The following is a 19328-nucleotide window of genomic DNA, read 5'->3' on the forward strand; positions in this document are numbered from 1 at the left end:
TAATAGTTTACAATAATGTTAATATTTATTTATTCTGACGTCTGACATCTGAAGATAGTTTTGTTCATGACCGTTTCCTTTCGTGTGTGTCCCAGGAGTCTATGCTAAAGGGACGCTTCTCGCCATCGGGCCGCATTGAGGGCTTCACAGCTGAGATTGGGGCCAGTGGCTCCTACTGCCCGCAGCACGTCACTTTACCTGTGCAGGTTACATACTACGACATCTCCGAGCACAGCGCGCCCTCTCCCTTTCTGGTCAGTACAAAAACATTAACACACTACTCTTTTTGAAAATGATGCTGACATTGCTTTAAGAGTGGTTGATGACATTACTGGCTTTTGAATTACTCTACTAATTTGATAAACAAATGATCATGTCAAATTAAATTTTTTGACAAATCGCAAGTTTTTTTTCTTCAGGGGCCCCTTTTACACTGATGTAACAAGAGATCCAGCATTTACACAGAGCCAAAAGATTGGTGGCGAGTCAGTGCTTCTGTATGGTGTGACATATACGATACTTGCATAGCTGCATTGGAAAGCAACAACTGCTTTCAACACAACAGAGCAGGAGACGTGAGTCTCAGGCGACACTTCACACCTCTTTTCTCGCTTGCTTCCGTTCATACAAAACAGGGACCCAGGAAAAGGTGGAAAATATTCCGCTTAAATAGGCAGCGTGAAAGGGGCTCTGTATTTTTATGTACATTGGAATACATAATTATACAATAAATGAGCGCAAACATGCACGTTTGTTTTGTACGAACAGCAATGACACATATACCGTATTTTTGTTTTTATAAGTCGCATTTTTGGGGGGAAATTTATTTTATAAAATCAGTGACCAAGAACAGACATTTCATCTTGAAAGGCGAGTTACAATAGTACCCATAAAATGGAGAACAACAGGCTAAATAGGCATGAATACTGAATAGGTGATACGTTAAAGTTGATTCTTTTGGGGGTAATTTGCGTTCCATCTTTCTACACCTATCTGTGGCGCTGACAGATAGAACCACGTGACACTCCAAACCATAGAAGTCTGTCATCTTCCGCTTTCGAATTATTTCTGCGAGTCATTATGGCGTATAAGACAACAAAATATCAGCAGAATGTCGACTGAGGTGAGTCATGTCGGTCGAAATATTCAGATATTATGTTGGCTTGTCGTCAAAGGTCACTTCTGGTCACCTGAAGGCGATGAGGCGGTGGTGGGTCGGTGACGTCATCGTTCTCGTATGGCCTGTATAGGAGTAGCATAGCATCTTCATATATCAACCGTCTGAGTGTCTTTATTTCAGAGCGGGCGGCAACATCAAGGTCTAGAAAAGTATGTAAAAATATTCACGTTTCCATTATTCTGTTTTCCAAAAGGTAAAATTATGAATAACAAAAAAAAAGAACCAAACAAACAAATAGATGGATATGTTTTTCTAAGGCGCTTGCTAGGGTAGCTAAGATGGTGTGAGATCACACAGTGAGCGACGCAAGTTGAATGGTCAGCCTTCTGCTCTTATCCTCCTCCAACTCATTGTATGAGCTACATTACCTAGCTGTAATGGAAATGATATGCTGACATGATGGCATACATATTCTGAATAAAGAAACAATCTATTAATTCCATCATTTATTTACATGATAGTAGGGCTGTAACTATTATTTTCTTTGTTGATTAATCGGAAGCTTGTTGTTTGGATTAATCAAGTAAATGGTTAGACCCTATACGGACCACATCAACATGAAACAAACACAAATGGTTAGTGTTTTGGTTCGCAACCTATGGAAAAAAAGGGGCAAAAATGCCCATCTCTGTTTTCCAAATTCAAAGCTGGTGTGTTTGAATATCTTGTTTTGCCTAAAACATAAAGATAATAGGTCTGCTTTCATGGAGGACTAAGGACATTGAAAAAATATTCATGTTTGAGACGCTGAAATCAGAGGATATTAACATTTGTAAGCAAAAAAAAAACCCTTTAATCAAACACCTAGTTGTCAATTGCATAATCAATCAATCATCGATTCATTGATTAATTGTTGCAGCTGTAATGATACACAACTCTTTACTCAGTCTGGAAAAAGTATGGAATTTTGAAATGTCAAATCCGGAGGAACCCTGTAAAGCAGGGGTCACCAACGTTTTTCCATGTGAGAGCTACTTTTACAAAATGGAAATGGAGCTACTCGGAGCTACTCATTTTTGTAACACTTCTTTTCAGAGCTTATTTTAAACCCAAACAAAGCGAATATGCTTGTTTTACCAGAACATGAACAAAATGCTGGTGTCCACAACTCACATTTTGCATTTCTTTCTACTGTTCTTTCATTATTAACTGAAAACCTGAATGAAAAGCAGGCTTGCGGGCACCTCATGTGGTCGTGGGGGGCTACCTGGTGCCCGCGGGCACCACCATGTTGGTGACCCCTGCTGTAAAGTGTATCAAACACTGATTGAGGGTGTTGAATTACTGTTGCAGGGTCTGATCTCCCTGGAGCATCTTGGCAAGAAAGGCTACAGCATACCCAAAGCAGGGACCATTCAAGTGGTAAACACATCTTCATCCTCACGTCACTCTCAGGAAATAGCCAGGTTTTCCTAAAATAACCCGCTTCATCCTATTTACAGTGCTTTAATTAATGCATGGACCTAGATTCACCAAAAAAGTAATACAGAACATATTTATTCTCATAAGGACCCTAACTTCTCCTCCATTGGAGGTAAACTATCTCTTCTCTCCTCTCCAGACCTTATTTAACCCAAACAAAACTGTGGTGAAGATGTTCCTGGTGACGTACAACTTTGACGACATGCCCACCAATCATATGACCTTCCTGCGTCATCGCATCTTCCTGATGCCCGTGGAGGAGGAGGCGGAGGGGAAGAAACACGGGTCGACAGGGAGCGGGCTGCTCGAGAGCAGGAAGATTCTCTGCTACCTGATACATCTCAGGTATTTAAAGTGCTGCCGTTAAAGCCGTTCGTTGCTGGAAAGATGTTCAGTTATTTAAAGAGGGGGTTTGAGAATGGTTACACAAGAGCAGAGAGTGCAGTTTTAAGTTCATACAAGATAGTACTTGCATATATACTGTATATAGGAATATTGTAATACTGATGCAAGGAGATCATTCACGTTGTCCTTCGTTGACATATGTAGGACTTTTTCACCTTTTCTGTGTTAGACACTGAACAAAAATATAAATGCAACACTTTTGTTTTCATGAGCTGAACTCAAGGATCTAATACTTTTTAAAATGTTTGTCAAATATTGTTCACAAATCTGTCTAAGTTTGTGTTAGTGAGCACTTGTCCTTTGCCACGAGGCGTGGCATATTAAGATGCTGATTAGTCATTATGATTATTGCACAGGTGTGCCATAGGCTGGCCACAATAAAAGGCCACTTCAAAATGTTGTTTTTGATCACGCAGCACAATCCCACAGATGTTGCAGTGTTGAAGCAGCGTGCAGTAGGCATGCTGACTCCAGGAATGTCCACCAGAGCTGTTGCCCATGAATTGAATGGTCATTTCTCTACTATAAGCCGTCTCCAAAGGCGTTTCAGAGAATTTGGCAGTACATTCAATCGGCCTCACGACAGTAGATCACATGCAACCACACCAGCGCAGTACCACGACATCCAGCATCTTCACCACCAAGATCCAATTTCTGCACAAACTGTCAGAAACCACATCTGGGAAGCTTATCTGCATGTCCGTCGTCTCCATCGGGGTCTTGACTTGACTCCGGTTCGCTGTTGTAACCAACGTGAGTGTGGGCAAATTCTCACATTGGATGGCGTCTGGCACTTGGGAGAGGTGTTCTCTTCACGCACGAATCTCGATTTTCACCGCATAAGGCAGATGGCAGATAGCATGTATGGCGTCATGTGGGTGAGTGGTTTGCTGATGTCATTATTGTGGATCGAGTGCCGTATGGTGGCAGTGGGGTTATGGTACGGACAGGTGGTATGTTATGGACAACGAACACAGGTGCATTTTATTGATGGTATTTTGAATGCACAGAGATGACGCGAGATCCCGAGGCCCATCGTTGTACCTTTTCATCCACAACCATCACCTCATGTTGCAGCATGATAATGCACGGCCTCATATTGCAAGGATATGTACACAATTCCTGCGTGCTGAAAGTATCCCAGTCATGTCATGTCATCAGTTGTGCATGTTTGGGATGCTCTGGATCGATGTGTACGACAGCGTGTTTCAGTTCGTGCCAATAAAAGCAACTTCACACAGACATTGAAGAGGAGAGGACCAACGTTCCACAGGCCTCAATCATCAACCTGATCAACTCTACACCCAGCAAATGTGTTGCACTGCCTGAGGCAAATGGTGGTCACTTTCTGGTGTAAAATTCTGTTCTTTTTTTTTATTATTGTCACTGGAGCCATATTGTACTGACCAGCCAGAACAGAGGGCATTAAAAACACACACACAAAAGCCAAAGAGAAAAAAAACATAGTTGTGGAGTTAATGATTTCCAATGACGCTCTTGTGATGGATGGTAATGATGGGCGTACGAGATATGAAAAGGTTTGACCTGTGAAGTTTTATGCAACTTTTTTTTAAGGGAAAAGTCAGATAAAATTCCGAATTATAAAGTGACCTCAGAGTCATCAACATTTAGAGGTTAAACATGATTAATTTTGGAGTTTTAATTTGCAAATTAGCTGGGACAAGCCCCACTGTAGGGTTTCAAAGGGAGGCTCAGTGGGTTCATTTGTTACTCTACTTAATGTACCAAATATAGTTCCCTTTATGCAGTTAATAAAGGAACTTGATTTTCAATGCATTGAATATCATTTGAGGAGGCCCCAATGGATTGTGGTCAAAATGCTTTGGAAGACACTCTAGCACGCATGTAATGCAGATATGCTCAGATGTTTTATCATCATGGGACAAATGGTCAATAACTTATTAGTTGCTAAGCCCCGCCCATGCCCCTGCAAAGATATCTTCTTATTGGCCATGTTTTGCAATCAGTCTTGCTCGAATTTTACACACGTGCTTGTCAGTCCTCTGAAAGTGTGTACCAATGTTTTGCCTATGTGCATGCGTGCAAAATTTCAAGTCAGTCCGACGACTTTGAGTTTAATAACAGCTCCGCTACGTGTTGTATTTGTCAGAAAAATAACAGCGCAGGCAACACGGTAGGGGTACATGTTTTGACAAATTGTCACCATTTTGTATGCAGGCTGTAGATGAAAGCGGTGCACTGACCAACCTTTTTTTTTTTTTTTTTTGTTCCCAATTCAGATTCCACAGCTCCAAATCTGGGAAGATCTACTTGCACAATGATATCCGGCTGCTATTCTCCCGTAAACCCGTCGAAGTGGACACGGGTATTCCTTATGAGCTGAAATCTTTCACCGAGGTGCCAAGTAACCCTAAATACTCCCCACGTGTGTGACACCCTCCCAAAGAGCCCCCCCCCCAATACCTGCGCTTCCTAGAAGGAGGGAGCCAAACAGACTGCTACAAAGACTTGATGAGGAAAGCCAAATGCCTACAAAGACACACACTTTTGATCCGGTGTGGGTCTTAACACAATACCTTTGGTCTGTATAAAGAAATGCACAAACACTGACACACACAACACACACCTGACTGAATGGAGACTCATGCACAGACACCTGCTGGTGAATCTCACTTTTAACTTGCATGCCTTGTGACTTCAACACCTGCGTTTTTCCTTGAGTGCCGTATCACACTGTCCTTCACTCTGCCTGCACATGCAACAAACAAGCAGCACATTCGTTATTATTAATAATGAATAAGGGGCAACCAGCAGACACTAAAAGTCCAGTCCTCAACCAAGTTCTCCGAAGCCAACAGTCTCAAATGACAAAAAAAAATGCAAATCCACTTCCTGTTATGTAGCCAGACTGAGGGACACTGTGCTATTTTCGTTTTTTAAAAGATTTTATTTTTTTAGATTCTGTTCAGAACAGAAAAATGAAAGACAGGAAAAAAAACAGTAGTATTTGTAATTTATGGATTTTTTTCGCAAATGTCTTAAGAAGCAATATGCTGCACAAAGTAAGTAGTGTGTGTTTTTTTTCTGCCCGACGACCTTTCTCTCCTGTTATTGGTGACTTGAGAGGGGGAGGAAATTGGGAGGGAGGGGAGGTTGTGATGGTGGGGAGGGAAGGATGATGGGGTATTTAATGACAGGGGAAAAGTCTATGTAAATAATAATAAACTTTGCGACTGGCAAGAAATACCTTTTTGTTGAGCCTTTTTGTTTGAAGAAATATTGTCTGATTATTTTTGTGTCCTATTCAGTTCATTTTGGCTGTGATGAATGGATGGATATCCAGTAGGATACTCATTTTTAAAACATTTTTGAATTGTTCATCTCGGTTGCTAAAGTGGCAAAGCTACACAAAAAAATGACATATTTGTTCTTAATGACGATCGATGTTCCATTAAAAAACATTTGTTCCCACGTTTATCTGAACATAAACTAAGGCAATGAGTTATTTTAGTTTTCAATTTGGACTACTGACCTTTGACGTTTATACATTCGTCCCTCGCAATACTGCGTTTTTTCAAAAATTAATAAATGATTGCTGTTTCGTGGTTGACTGGCGTATTAGTAAAAAAAAGAAAAATATTGGACAAGTCATGTGTAGTATTCTGGCCACTAGGTGTTCCATTATTGAGACATAACATTAGGTTACCATCACACTGCATGGAGTCAGCCATGGCATGTCCAACAAAATAGAGAGGAAAATAAGTTCTCCTCCCATTCCGTGTGGAAGTGGTAAGTTTTGGGCTTCTTTGTCCTCCTTCTACAGTAAATACATGGGAAGCTAGCTTGCGAGTGGTTAAAGCTTGGCCGTCTCCTGTGTCCCTGCAGTGATTGATTTTGTAACCTGTAAAGATTGTATTTAGAAAGTCATAAACAGGTGTTCTATGCTCTAACTATGAAAATATTCCATGTATTAATATTGAATCCTACTTTGCAGAAATTCACTTATGGCGGACAGGTCTGGAACCAATTAACCGTGATAAACAATGACTATCTGTCCACCAGATGGCACTACCTTTTCCCCATTCAAAGCATGAAGCAAAATTTCACACCCTTTACTGGTTGTGAACGATAAACTGACGCGACCGGATATCCGGTTTGTCAAACCAGAGATGTGGCTGCATCCGTAGCAGCCTCCTGAAATCGATAAGAATCAGCCATCCATCCTTAGATTAATCAATTGCAGCGACATGCACCGGGTATCGCAAGACTAACAACCGGTTGACAGTCCGTCTCTTAAACAATGTGAGAGCCTGGGCCGCAGGCAAAACGATTGTCGCACATGCTCCGTAGCTTAACATGACTGAAGACGAGAATGGATCTAAATAGCATTAACAGTGCGCTAGCTAGTCACCGGGTAAGATCAACACATCAGCAAAACATACCATACGGACATTATAGCGATCTAATTTATCTTATTTATTATGCACTGTGTAAAAGTAAAACCGGAACAACACCAAATTAAAAGCACTACATGAGTACAACCCCACCATCCACCAGTATGAGCCGGGAGGTTGTTTTTCAGAGAGGTGGACCGAACAAATATGCACTTTACCTTACCTTTACCTACTTTACCTTCATGCATTCTCACTGAGTATCAGCATTTGGGACCAAATATGAGGTGAAAGAAAAACGGGAAAAAGACAGTATAGTAGTCTATCTGTGCAGCCGGGGAGAAAGTTAGATGGTGCGTTCAAGGACAAAGTTGCCGCTCGCATTAAGGACCTCAAAAGGTTAAAACCCTGAAATATAATTATGGAATTCAATGGAAAAATAAACAAATCACACAGAATGTGCATTTGCCACATGGCATTTGTTCCTTCTTCGTCTATACAACGTCGAGCAGCATGTGTGCGGCGCCCTCTACGGCCTGGCTGACGACTGACACGTGGTAACGTACTTTAGCCCAGGCGTTAGGTTTTCCCGACGACATAGCTCTGGAGCAGGCGTCACTTAAACCGGGGAAGGTCCTTACGCCGGTGTCGCTTGAGGCCCAGATAACATGTCTGTAAATTAAAATGATGGAGGTTATCTAAAAATCTTATTTAAAAACACAGAAAAATATTATAAAACCTAGAAAAAAAAAAGACGAATATGTGTTTTCATGTAATAATAAACAAAATCACATCTGCATTACTTCCTGTTTTAATGCTGCTTCTCCTAACCTGTATCCATATTTATTTGGGAAGGCCAGAGGGTTCAAGAAAGCCCGGTCCAGCAGCATAAGCTGATCATTGATCATCCGCACTTTCAGTGGCCTAAAACAGGTGAGACAGAGGGAGTAACTGTTACATCTGCAAGGGGGTAGAGGAAATGATGTGTATATATGTACACTATGTAAACCGTATGTATTTGTGTGTTACGTTTCATTTGCCAAATCTGAGTTTCCAATGACTTCATCTAAATGGGTAGCAGCACTGCGGAAGCTGGCCACTGCTCGCTTTAGTGGTTCTGGAATGTGATAGCGATGCATCAGCATTTCCTAATATTCACAAACCTTCCTCTCCTTAGTGATATTCCTCACCCATGGAGATATTCTTAGCGAGGAGTTCCTCTTCATAGAGTCTCAGCGCTAAGTCGAGGTAGTCCTCCAGACTCTCAGCATAGTCGCTGCAGTTCAAAGGCAACACCAGACTGTCAGCCAGTCGAACCAGGATGCTCCCTGCAGTCCTGGCAACGGCCTGGTGTGTGTAGAACCCTACGAGGAACGAACATGCAGCAGATCAGTTCGTCACAAATCTACAGGGAGATCATACTGTACATCAGGAGAGCATACACCTCCACGACTGTTCACATCAGGCTCAGGCTCCTGAAATTGGTACCAACAGCGTGACATAGCAAGCGAAATTGAAAGTTATTTTATATAATCACTATATCATCTATATAAGGGGTGTCCAATGTGCGGCCTGGTGGCCATTTGCAGCCCGTGGCTGTGATTTTATCAGCCCGCAGCACAGTCTAAAAATGTAATTTAACAAGGAAACTTAAAAAAAAACAAACAACAGCAGCAAAAATGGGAAAATCAATCAAAAGTCAAAATATTAAGAGAAGAGCTGTAATCTAGCAAGGAAAAAAAGACATCATTTCACATCAATAAAGTAATAGCAGGAGGAAAAATGTCATTTTAGTAACATGATGTGGAAATATTCAAGAATTGTTTTATTTGAAAGACAAAAACAATGAATAAAGTTGTAATTTTTGGAAAGTTTGGTCGGGGGAAAATTTCTAACATATTAGGACAAGAAAAAATATACAAGAAGAAATTTGAAATGTTTGGAAAATTATGCAAAAAAAAATGAACAGCAGAAATTTGACCAGAGTAAGTCAAAATATTACGAGAAAAAAAATGTTTTCGAATGAGAAAAAAGTTTCAATTTTTGAGAATAAACTGAAAATGACAAAATGATCATTTTAGTAACAATGTTGAAATAAAGGAAAATACATTATTGTTTGAAAAGATATAAAGTTATGATTATGAGAAGAAAATTTACAAGAGGAAAGCTGAAATGAAATAAACAGCAGAAATGGAAAAACAGCTGTAATTTTACAGACATAAAGTCAAAAATATTAAGAAAAAAAGTCATAATCGATCGAAGAACAAAAGTCACAATTTAAACTTGTATTATTATGGAAAAAAGGTCATTTTTAGTAACATTTCACCTATACTACAAAGGTGAAATGCACTTTTTTCTTGAGCTACGCACAGTATAGCTTCTTAGCATATCTCTCTGTGTTGCTTTACTAAATATCAAAGTGGCCCTTGCATCCTTTCACTTTCCACTATCTATCATTATAAATGATTTAAACTTCCCTTAAGTTGTCACAAACATGCCAAAAATGGTGACGTATCTTGCACGTAACACGGAGCTAGTGGATGAAGCCAGCTTGAAACGGCGTGCGAGACTCAACACTGTGTTCTTTGAAACATTGTTAGTTAGCACTGCAGTAACACACTTCACCTTTCGTGGAAGCATGAAAAAAAAAAACAATTCCCCAAACTTTATTGATTCTAAAAAATACTGTAGAACCGGATCTTACACCAGATCTTAACGTGTATTGTGGACTTTATGCCATATTTCTTTTGAATCCATGTCACCTTCGTTATTGTCTGAATTTTGACGAAAACTGGAGAAATAACAAGCAAATACTCTGAAGTTCACATTGTGTGTCGAGGCAGAGGTAATCTCATTTGCATATAGTCTTCCACGATTCAACTGTAGTTTCATTGTGTGCCGACTACACTGGTTACGTTTACGACGTGTACCCGTTTTGTCGGAGTTTGGTCAAAAAACATGGAAAATGCGTTTGGTGCACAATGAGGTGTTCCACCGTGTCTTTGCAGTATAATATTATGAGGTTATACTGTAGCTCCAAATCACTGTGGTTTGTGCGCCATGCCCCTCGAAGTGACAGCATCCTCTCTGGTACCCCTTTCAAGAGGACGACTTATCAAGGAAGAACGATACATGATACAGGGTGACTCACCTGGGTCGATGAATCTCGAAGCGTAGTCGTAGGTGTCGTACGCTGTGTGGTACGCCGGATAAATCCTGGCGTTTGTTTTAGTCTGTGTGTGAAGAAAAAAAAGACAGATTAGAGCAATACAAAAAAAAGCACACAGCAGAAATTATATCGAGCTAGATGAGTTCCTTTTATCAGCATTTCCCAGAACGAAAAGCAGTGCAGCCCCGCACGTTCGCAATCCAGCATTCATGGCATTATAGCCTGTTTGTTTCCACAGGAAACACATCTCATTCACCCTAAATTGGTCATCATTTTAAAATGTGATAATGCAGGTGAAATGTACAACTTACACGTACCGCTGGTTAAAAAAGCCCACAATATGCACGTTTATGCTTCACTGATGATGTTTTTAGTCAAGCGTTTCGCACTCTGTTCAGCGGGCCTGCAAGAACCGGCACACCGTGACTCCGATTCCATCTGTTCAACGATCGTCTTACATTATCATTTGGTAGTGGTGAGTACAGGAACAATGAGAAATGACATTTAAATTAAATACTAAATTATAAAAATAAATAAAATATTTAACAAGCATGTGGAAAAAAAATCTGGAAAAATTGCTAAAAATGTAATTAAAAATGAAATAAAACACTTGCAGAAGTTCTGTTATGGTTCTATGCTTCATCCAGCCATCCATTTTCTGTGCCGTCGTGTGGGTTCGCGGGGGCATGCTGGAGCCTATCCCAACTGTCTTCGGGCGAGACCAGTCCAGGTACACCCTGGACTGGTCGCAGGGCACAAACAACCATTCACACTCACATTCATACCTATGGACAATTTAGAGTCTCCAATTAACCTAACATGCATGTTTTTGGAATGTGGGAGGAAACCGGAGTACCCGGAGAAAACCCACGCACGCACGGGGAGAACATGTAAACGCCACACAAAGATGAAGATGCCCAACGGAGATTCGAACCCAGGTCTTTCCAATCTCCTGACTGTGTGGCCAACATGCGAACCACTAAGCCACCGTGCGACCCTTATATGCTTCAGTGAATTGTCCATCCATCCATCCATTTTCTATACCGCTTCTCCTCAGTAGGGTCGCGGGGGCATGCTGGAGCCTATCCCAGCTGACTTCGGGCGACAGGCGGCGTACACCCTCCACTGGCCGCCAGCCAATGGCAGGGCACATATAGACCATCAACCATTCACACTCACATTCATACTTATGGACCATTTAGAGTCACCAATTGCTGCAGTGAATTGTAAATAAAGAAATGGTTATTAATCTTGAATTTTCCATACCCTGTCATAAGTGTATGAAAGGTCCACGGAAGTGATTCCCAAGTGATGGAGAAAGGGGGCATAATCACTCCCAGCTCCTGTCAAGTATCCCATCCTGTTGAAGGAAGCAAGCAAGGACAGAAGCAGTGCTTTGATTGAGATGATAAATATAAAAAGTGCAGGAAATGAATCAACTGCAAGATCATTATTGCTATTTAAATTAAATCATCTTAATTATAACTTAGTCCCAGTGTCTGTGAATAAATCGTAATATGAATTAATAACTTGATCTTTTGATGGTTTAACTGCAATATCCTTACCAAGGAATAGGTCCATAGACTGGGCTGGTTCTGTTAGAATACTGGATCCACTTATCATACACCGACATTGAGTCCTGTTCCGGAGCCTTTACCTGGTCAACAAACACACTTTGGATCAGACAAAACCATCAGACCTCTAACAGCTTATGGAGAACACGTCTCCCGAGTGTGACGAGTTTGGATTTCAATCTGGAGCTGACACCCGAGTAAGACCGTTTACCTGTTTAGCAGCTGTGAAGATGACGTTCTGTAATGATGGCATTCCCGACGCTCGGAGAGATGCATTGGCTGAGGAGAGCAGGGAAAAAAGAATTGCGTTTTACGGTTAGTAAATGCAAGGTGTTGTATTATGTGGCTGTTCAATTCCTTAGATCAAATTGCATTTGGGATTTTCACTCATTCTTCCTTGCAAAAGGCTTCCAGTTCTGCAATATTCTTGGGTATTCTTGCATGCACAGCTCTTTTAACATCTACCCACAGATTTTCAACGATGTTTAAGACTGTGAAGGCCATCCCAAAACCTTCAGCTTGCGTTTCTTAAGGCAGTCCATGGTGGATTTTGAGGTATGTTTATGATCATTATCCTGTTGTCGAAGCCATCCTCTTTTCAGCTTCAGCTTTTTTACAGATGCTGTGAGATTTGCTTCCATAATTTGCTGGTATTTCATGGAATCCAGTCTTCCCTCCACCCAAATAATGCTTCCTGTCACACTGGCTACAACACAACCCCAAAACACAAAGCAGGATGGATCCACCCCCATATTTAACAATTGCTAAGGTGTTCTTTTCATGAAATGCTGCTCCTTTTTTTTCTCCAAACATACCCTAGACACAGTATATATATATATATATATATATATATATATATATATATATATATATACACACACTTTCTAGTTGTGCAAAGTGAATCAGTTTCCTATACTGTATGTAAATGTAAAATGAAAATATATTATTGTCCACTATAAAGAAAATAAACACGGAATAAAGAATGTGTATATTAGTGAAGTGAACAAAATGTATCATTAAAACATAGAAAGCACTTGTCATTTACTATTTATGTATATATATATATGTATACATAAATAATTTCTATGTTTTAATCATCATATCATATATATATATATATACAGTATATATACAGTATATGATATTATAAATCTTGTACAGTATACGGTGTTCCCTCGCTCTATTGCGGTTCACCTTTCGCGGATTCGCTGCTTCGTGGATTTTTTTTTTGCTTCTTTTTTTTTTTATTACAGCGCATGAACGCTGTTACAGGCCACGCCTGGCCCTTTAAGAAGAATTGAATGTCTATGTCCTCCCTCTCTCGTCTGCCTGCGCCGCCCATTGTTTTCTGCGTCCTGATTGGCTGTAGACCATTGTCAATCAATCTCCTTCCTGCCGTCCTGGCATGTCTCCTGTGTCATCTCAAGCTTGCTTACTTGTAAATGAATCTTTGGTTCGTTTGCAGCAATATGTTTTAACAAGGATACAAAAATGCAACAGTACAGCGGAACGGTGCCAGAATGAAAAGGCACGGCCACGGGAGTGAAATATGCGTGAGTGGCTTAATCATTTCATTAAAATTCAAACGAAGGAACTTTTTTGAGAGTTTTTAAACAAGAAAGAAATGTGAGAAAATGTTACTGCCTGTCTGAGAAAAGTGTATAAAGTACATGGTGAGGGGCTTTACAACCTTAAAACATACAGTATATAATAATTGTAAAAAAAAAATGAAGTGGGCAACTTTGCAGACTTCACTTATTGCGGGTTATTTTGGGAACCTATCCCCGTGATAAACGAGGGAACACTGTATATTGTAGTTATATGCAATATTCCTTCCTTTGGGTTTGAACTTTACAAAGATAATAATGCTGAGGTATTCATTTAACAACATGTATTAATGTATTACTGTGTACTGTATTTGCAATATGTTGTAGAGCTGTACTATACGCTACTGAGAGCATTCTTTTGTTGTTCATGTCTTGTATTGGATTGTGCAAGTGTATCTAATGTTTTGTCTTGTGAGAGTATGTCAGTGTTCTATCATGCTTTATATCGTGAACATGAAGCTTCTTACCAAAAACAGATATATCCACGTTGATGTAAGCCACGGTGCGTTCACTGAGCTTGGTGAAGTATTGCTGAAGACAAAACAACAAACGTCTACGCTGGACACTTGTTTTTCATTCGTTTTGCATGTCAACCATTCACCTCTGTGTATTCTGCCGACCCAATGAGGCCGAACTCCTCCGCTCCCCAGCTTCCAAATATAATTGACCTGCGAGGCCTCCATTTACCTGCAGCAGAAAGAAATAGCATCTTTTTCTCAGTCCCCATAACCTTGTAAACAACACGTTTAGAGACTACCTACCTTGCTTGACCCTCTTGCCAAGAACCCGTGTTAGTTCCAGCATGACGGACGTCCCGCTGCTTGGGTCGATGGCGCCGTGAACCCAGCTGTCTCTGTGGTTTCCATAGATCACGTATCTGTCTGCGGCCCGCAATGATACCATGTCAGAGCGTCCACAAAGAGGTGTAAAATGTTATGTAGTGGTCACTGGCCTCACCAGGCTCCACACTGCCTCTGATGACTCCCATCACATTGGAGGAGTTTTTCACCTCCTCATAGTTGAAGATGTCCAACTTGACATCACTGAAAAATAGTGAAAAGAATGAAGCAATGAGTACACTTTCTTCAAAAGACAAAGTTTATTTGCAGCTCAATTCAGTTGTATTTTTGGAGCAAGTCGATATCGTCATGCCTCTTTATATATTATGGAGCAGCATCACTTCTTATGTTTTTTGATTCAAGTTATCGCACTAAATTCGTGACTGTTGGGTAGCTTTAGCAATACTTATAATAGTCGGCAACCCCGACTCAAACGTTGTGTTTCACTAACTTTGCTGTTTGTGATTCACATTGCTTCCATATTGTTGTAATTGGCAGTATAGCAAATAGAACTGAATTCCCCACAAAACTGTGGGGGTGTTCGAAGTGCGTCCCGGGGGCCGTTGACGACCCAAGGCTGTTTTTTTTATTGGCCCTCGGCACTAAAAATGCAATTAACGAAGAAAACTAAAAAAAAAAAACAACAGAAAAAAATTTAAAAAATTAAAAACGTTATTTTGCAAGAATAAATATTAAGAGAAAAAAATAGCATAAAGCTGAAGAATTAAACCAAAAGAGACAACAAACAAACAAAAAGAATAAAATGGCACTTTTTGGAAAATTAGGTTGGGAAAAAGTTATAATATTTCGACAGTAAAGTCAAAATATTATGAGAATAAAGTCATAATATTACAAAAGAAAATGTACAAGGAGAAAATTGAAATATTTGTCAAAGAAAAACAGCAGAAAAGTGTAATGTAAGGAGAAAATGTTCATACTGATACTTTACTTTACCAGTAACACAAAGCTGAGGTGCAGGCTTTTTTTCTTTAAATATAAACACTGCTACATGGCTTGATTTTTTTTTTTTTTTTATGTAGAAGTGGCCCCCACATTTGATTTTTCAGTATGCGGCCCTTGTTAGAAAAAGAATGGACACTTGTGACCTATGGCCATTGCTTAGGTTTTGTGCCTTGTGCTTTAACTCTTGTTTTTGTGGCTTCCGTCTGTCTTTTGGTTTGTACTTTTGTTTTTGTGTTTTTTGCCGCGACATTATGTCGCTGTCATTTTTTTTCTTGCCCTTTCTTACATGTTTACATCCACTACTTCGGTTCGGTAGTTCACGTTAACGACGTGTGCAAGCGTAGGGGGTACATGGCTTCAAGTCAAATGTCTGAAGGGGTGCGCGACTGTGAAAAGTTTGGGAACCACTGGTTTAGAGTAGCAAAAACGGGCATTTTTAGGGTTACACGTGTGTCAATTATTCACATTTTTGTCGCTGTTTGTGGGGATCAATCGCTGGGATTGACCGTACATTATATGCTTCTGTTCTGTGAATGTTTATGTCATATTAACAAAAAAAAACTGTCCAGGGGTGGAGCTAAATTTCTAACTCAGTTCTTGAAAAGTTTGGGAACCTTGTATTAAAAAGAGTCATAGGAACCACACATGTACGCCAGCAAAGGAAAAACCCGTCGTGTTGAGCTTGACTACCTGTTGATGAAAGCAGAAGTGGGTCTAAAGCCTGGACCACCGAGGTTGTAGGTGCAGTTAAAACTTCCCTGCCATGCTTGTGGAGCCGCTGCTCCATCCAGCTCACTGAAACAATAAATGGACACTTGTTTAGAACTTCTCTCATTTGCCTCCATTTATACAACATCAACACATCGACAAACCAGATTAATATGTAGGCATCCTCAAAGCCAATTGGTTGAATAGGAATGGGAGGGATCCCTGTAATGTTCTCCACTGGAATTCTGTATGTATCCTCTGCAAAAAAAAAAAGTCAATAATGTCAACATCCGCTGTGATGATTTACCTTCATAGTGTATGTCCTTGTGTGTGACCTATTGTAAAAATCTCTTTGGTGTCACAAAGTACAATAAGGGGATAAGGGAAACAATAAAACACAAGCAATAAAAGACGCAATAACATTTTGGATTACGCCGTATGTGCTCTGCTTACCTTTGGCGGCAAAATAGGGAGTCAGCAGGTCTCCGTAGTGAGAATTAAACGAGCCTCTCTCCACACCGGAAGGCGGCATGTACCAGGAATGTGGATATGTCTCATTGGTGTCTGACGTGAGACCATCATTAATGTCCCAGGGGTCCGTGTAGACAAGCACACCAATGACACCATAAGGGGCTGCATTGATGGCCTACAATAAAATGAAAATATGACTTATTTGATAGATACAGACAGACAGACAGGCGGGTAGATAGACAGACAGTGCACAACTCACTTTGGCTGCCCTTCCCGCTCCACCATATCTTGTGATGGCGATGGTGCCTCGGAGGTCCAGTGTCTGGTTCAGTAGCTTGTAGTCACCTACTCTCCCATAGTTAGCGTACACCAGTTTCCCCTGAAAACATTGAAAAACAATCAACACTTATGTGACACAATTTAAAAACAACACCGTTTAAAGGAGCACAGTCAATGAGAGAAGTTATTAGTTGACGGATGGTGAATAAATAATACAATTACAACCCAACCTGAAAAGACTATTTGTAGACATATTTATTATATAATACTGCAGCCAAGCATGTCATTTAATGATCTTGTTAGATGATCGACCCAAGTCATAACTTTATTATTTATTTAAGTGACACGTGACCAGTTCTTAAGTTAGGTTATTAAATTATATTGTTCTCGTATAACTTCTTTTTTTTTACATTTTATGTGAGTTAAACATTTATCCAAGTCTCTGTCAAACCTGACAGTCATTACGTTTTATTATTTTTCTACAAGAGTCCACCCTCGGTGGAGGGATCGGGAGTAATATTGGACTTTTTTTTTTTTACCTGAGGGTGACCAGCAGGAGAGTAAGCAGCGTAAGGTTGAACAACAGCAGGATCATTTTGGTCCGAAGTGTAAGCCTTCTCTTTCTCTCTGACTGTGTGCAGGGTATGATTGGAGGCGTTCACTGAAATAAACAAGTCAGTGTGATTGCTCAGTGACTCCATATGTGCACACTGTGAACCGACTGTTCTGCAGGGCGTTCAGGTTTGGATTTGATGGCCTTACCCACAGTGACCTTATTGGGCCTGTTGGGATCAGGGAAGGACAGATATACCAAGTATTCCTCTCTCCAGGCCTGGTCCAAACCACTTTCAGGATCTTGCCATCTTTTCAGCATCAACTGGACTGTTTGCTCATCTCCAGCTGTGGTGGCCATGTGAGGCACTTTAGTCAACTCCCTGAAGAGACGCACACAAGCTTGAACACATGTTTTTTCCATCTCATATGAAATAAATTAAGCAGGAGTCCTAACATTGACCCACAAGGGGAGATTCCATTTATGGATGGTAAGATGCACTCAGTCGGGGCCATTTCGACCACTGGTCTGCACTCACACTTCTATACAGGAGTGTGCCATCACTTCATTATACAATGCTAATGTGCAAGGTGGTGGTTATTATTAATAATGCCCAATTATGCTGGGTCCAGACCCATCTCTTCCAAGCATGCTGGGGCTTGAGTGCAGATCAAAGCACTCGCACAAGTCAAACGAACCGAGTGTCAAGTGTGCCCAAGCACGGCACAGATTGCTCATTGTGAGTGCACCCTTTTTAATCTATACTTGTTTGGACCACAGTGGGATTTGACCCCAAAATCTTGCAGTCCATAGCTGAAGTTCTTATTAAGTGCTGACTGCAAGAGCACATAAGAATTAGTGTTTTACCTGCAAAAGAGCATGAATTTGTCAAGAGCAGTGAAGTCTGTCATACCGTGTTTTTAGATTAGGATTCTAAAATTAGGGGTAGGTGTAATAATCAATTCAATGTTAGGACTTCTGAAGCAATTGGCAAAATGGATTACACTACTTGGCTGCAACAAGCAGAGGCGCTGCTGATTCGGTTGCAACAAGTTTGCTATCCAAAGAAGCACAAGAGATTGAAAAGAGTGAGATTTTTTTTATTTTTTTATTTCCTGAGTCACTTAAGGAGTCATTTTTTTGCCAAAACAAATTAAGATACCAAATATCACTCTTTTCAAGTTAACTGTTTTTACTTTTGAGCAATGGAAAAGTGCATCATTGCTGTGAGTGACCACGCACAAACTCACCTAAGGTTCTCCTGAATGTGGCTGTTGTCCACCTCAGACAAGAACTCCTCCACCATCTTCTCATCCACATCTTTGGCCACATCCTTCACCCAGGATGCCGTGGAGCTGCTGCTCTTCTCGATGCCGTAGTGTCCAATCAGGATACCGGCGGTCAGCACGGCTGCACCACACAAAAGTCCAATCAACACCTTCTTCATCATGTTTCTTCCAATTTAAGAGAGCAATCAGAATGAATGTTGATTAAGAGAATGTTTGCGACATCCGAAATGATCCATACTACAGCAGTAAACTGATGACAGTAACAGTCGCACATGGGTGATAACAGTTACTCTTAAATGTTTGAACTGGTGGACTTTATCCTTTTGTGTGTGCATGTGTATGAGAGAGAAAGAGTGGGCTTTATTTGCCATGTTTAGAACCACTTTCAATGTCCTTTTTCGTAGTAGTAGTAGTCGATTGGTGTGGTGTGTTGAACTACAGTAAAAAAATAATCTCCTGACTGACCTCCTCGTGTGCAGTTTCACATCATGCCACA

The 19328-nt window shown here is 40.6% G+C and overlaps 2 protein-coding genes across 5 annotated transcripts in view; one reads left to right on the forward strand and one right to left on the reverse strand.

Annotated features, from left to right (window-relative positions):
* LOC129179445 (atos homolog protein B) overlaps nucleotides 1–6152 on the forward strand; it is a 37222-nt gene extending 31070 nt beyond the window's left edge. For 3 of the 4 annotated variants that reach the window (XM_054772675.1, XM_054772677.1, XM_054772676.1), the window contains 4 exons: nucleotides 96–254; nucleotides 2474–2542; nucleotides 2742–2947; nucleotides 5269–6152. In XM_054772675.1, coding sequence (XP_054628650.1) covers nucleotides 96–254; nucleotides 2474–2542; nucleotides 2742–2947; nucleotides 5269–5422 — 588 coding nt within the window. In that variant the 3' untranslated portion in view covers nucleotides 5423–6152. Of the gene's footprint in view, nucleotides 1–95; nucleotides 255–2473; nucleotides 2543–2622; nucleotides 2661–2741; nucleotides 2948–5268 lie in introns of those variants that run through there. The other variant, XM_054772679.1, reaches the window with a different exon arrangement.
* Nucleotides 6012–19072, reverse strand: naaladl1 (N-acetylated alpha-linked acidic dipeptidase like 1). Its single transcript, XM_054772674.1, has 19 exons — nucleotides 18794–19072; nucleotides 17753–17925; nucleotides 17530–17651; nucleotides 16971–17090; nucleotides 16694–16886; nucleotides 16405–16498; nucleotides 16223–16327; nucleotides 14688–14773; nucleotides 14492–14611; nucleotides 14332–14417; nucleotides 14198–14261; nucleotides 12335–12402; nucleotides 12115–12206; nucleotides 11816–11909; nucleotides 10532–10613; nucleotides 8571–8744; nucleotides 8410–8497; nucleotides 8212–8304; nucleotides 6012–8052 (listed from the first exon to the last, which is right to left on the reverse strand). Exons 1-19 carry the CDS (start codon nucleotides 18991–18993, stop codon nucleotides 7875–7877), a joined length of 2232 nt encoding a protein of 743 aa, XP_054628649.1. The 5' UTR covers nucleotides 18994–19072; the 3' UTR covers nucleotides 6012–7874.
* Nucleotides 19073–19328: the final 256 nt, after the last annotated feature.

Source organism: Dunckerocampus dactyliophorus, chromosome 4 (assembly GCF_027744805.1).
Source record: "Dunckerocampus dactyliophorus isolate RoL2022-P2 chromosome 4, RoL_Ddac_1.1, whole genome shotgun sequence".
In the NCBI taxonomy this organism is placed as follows: Eukaryota; Metazoa; Chordata; class Actinopteri; order Syngnathiformes; family Syngnathidae; genus Dunckerocampus; species Dunckerocampus dactyliophorus.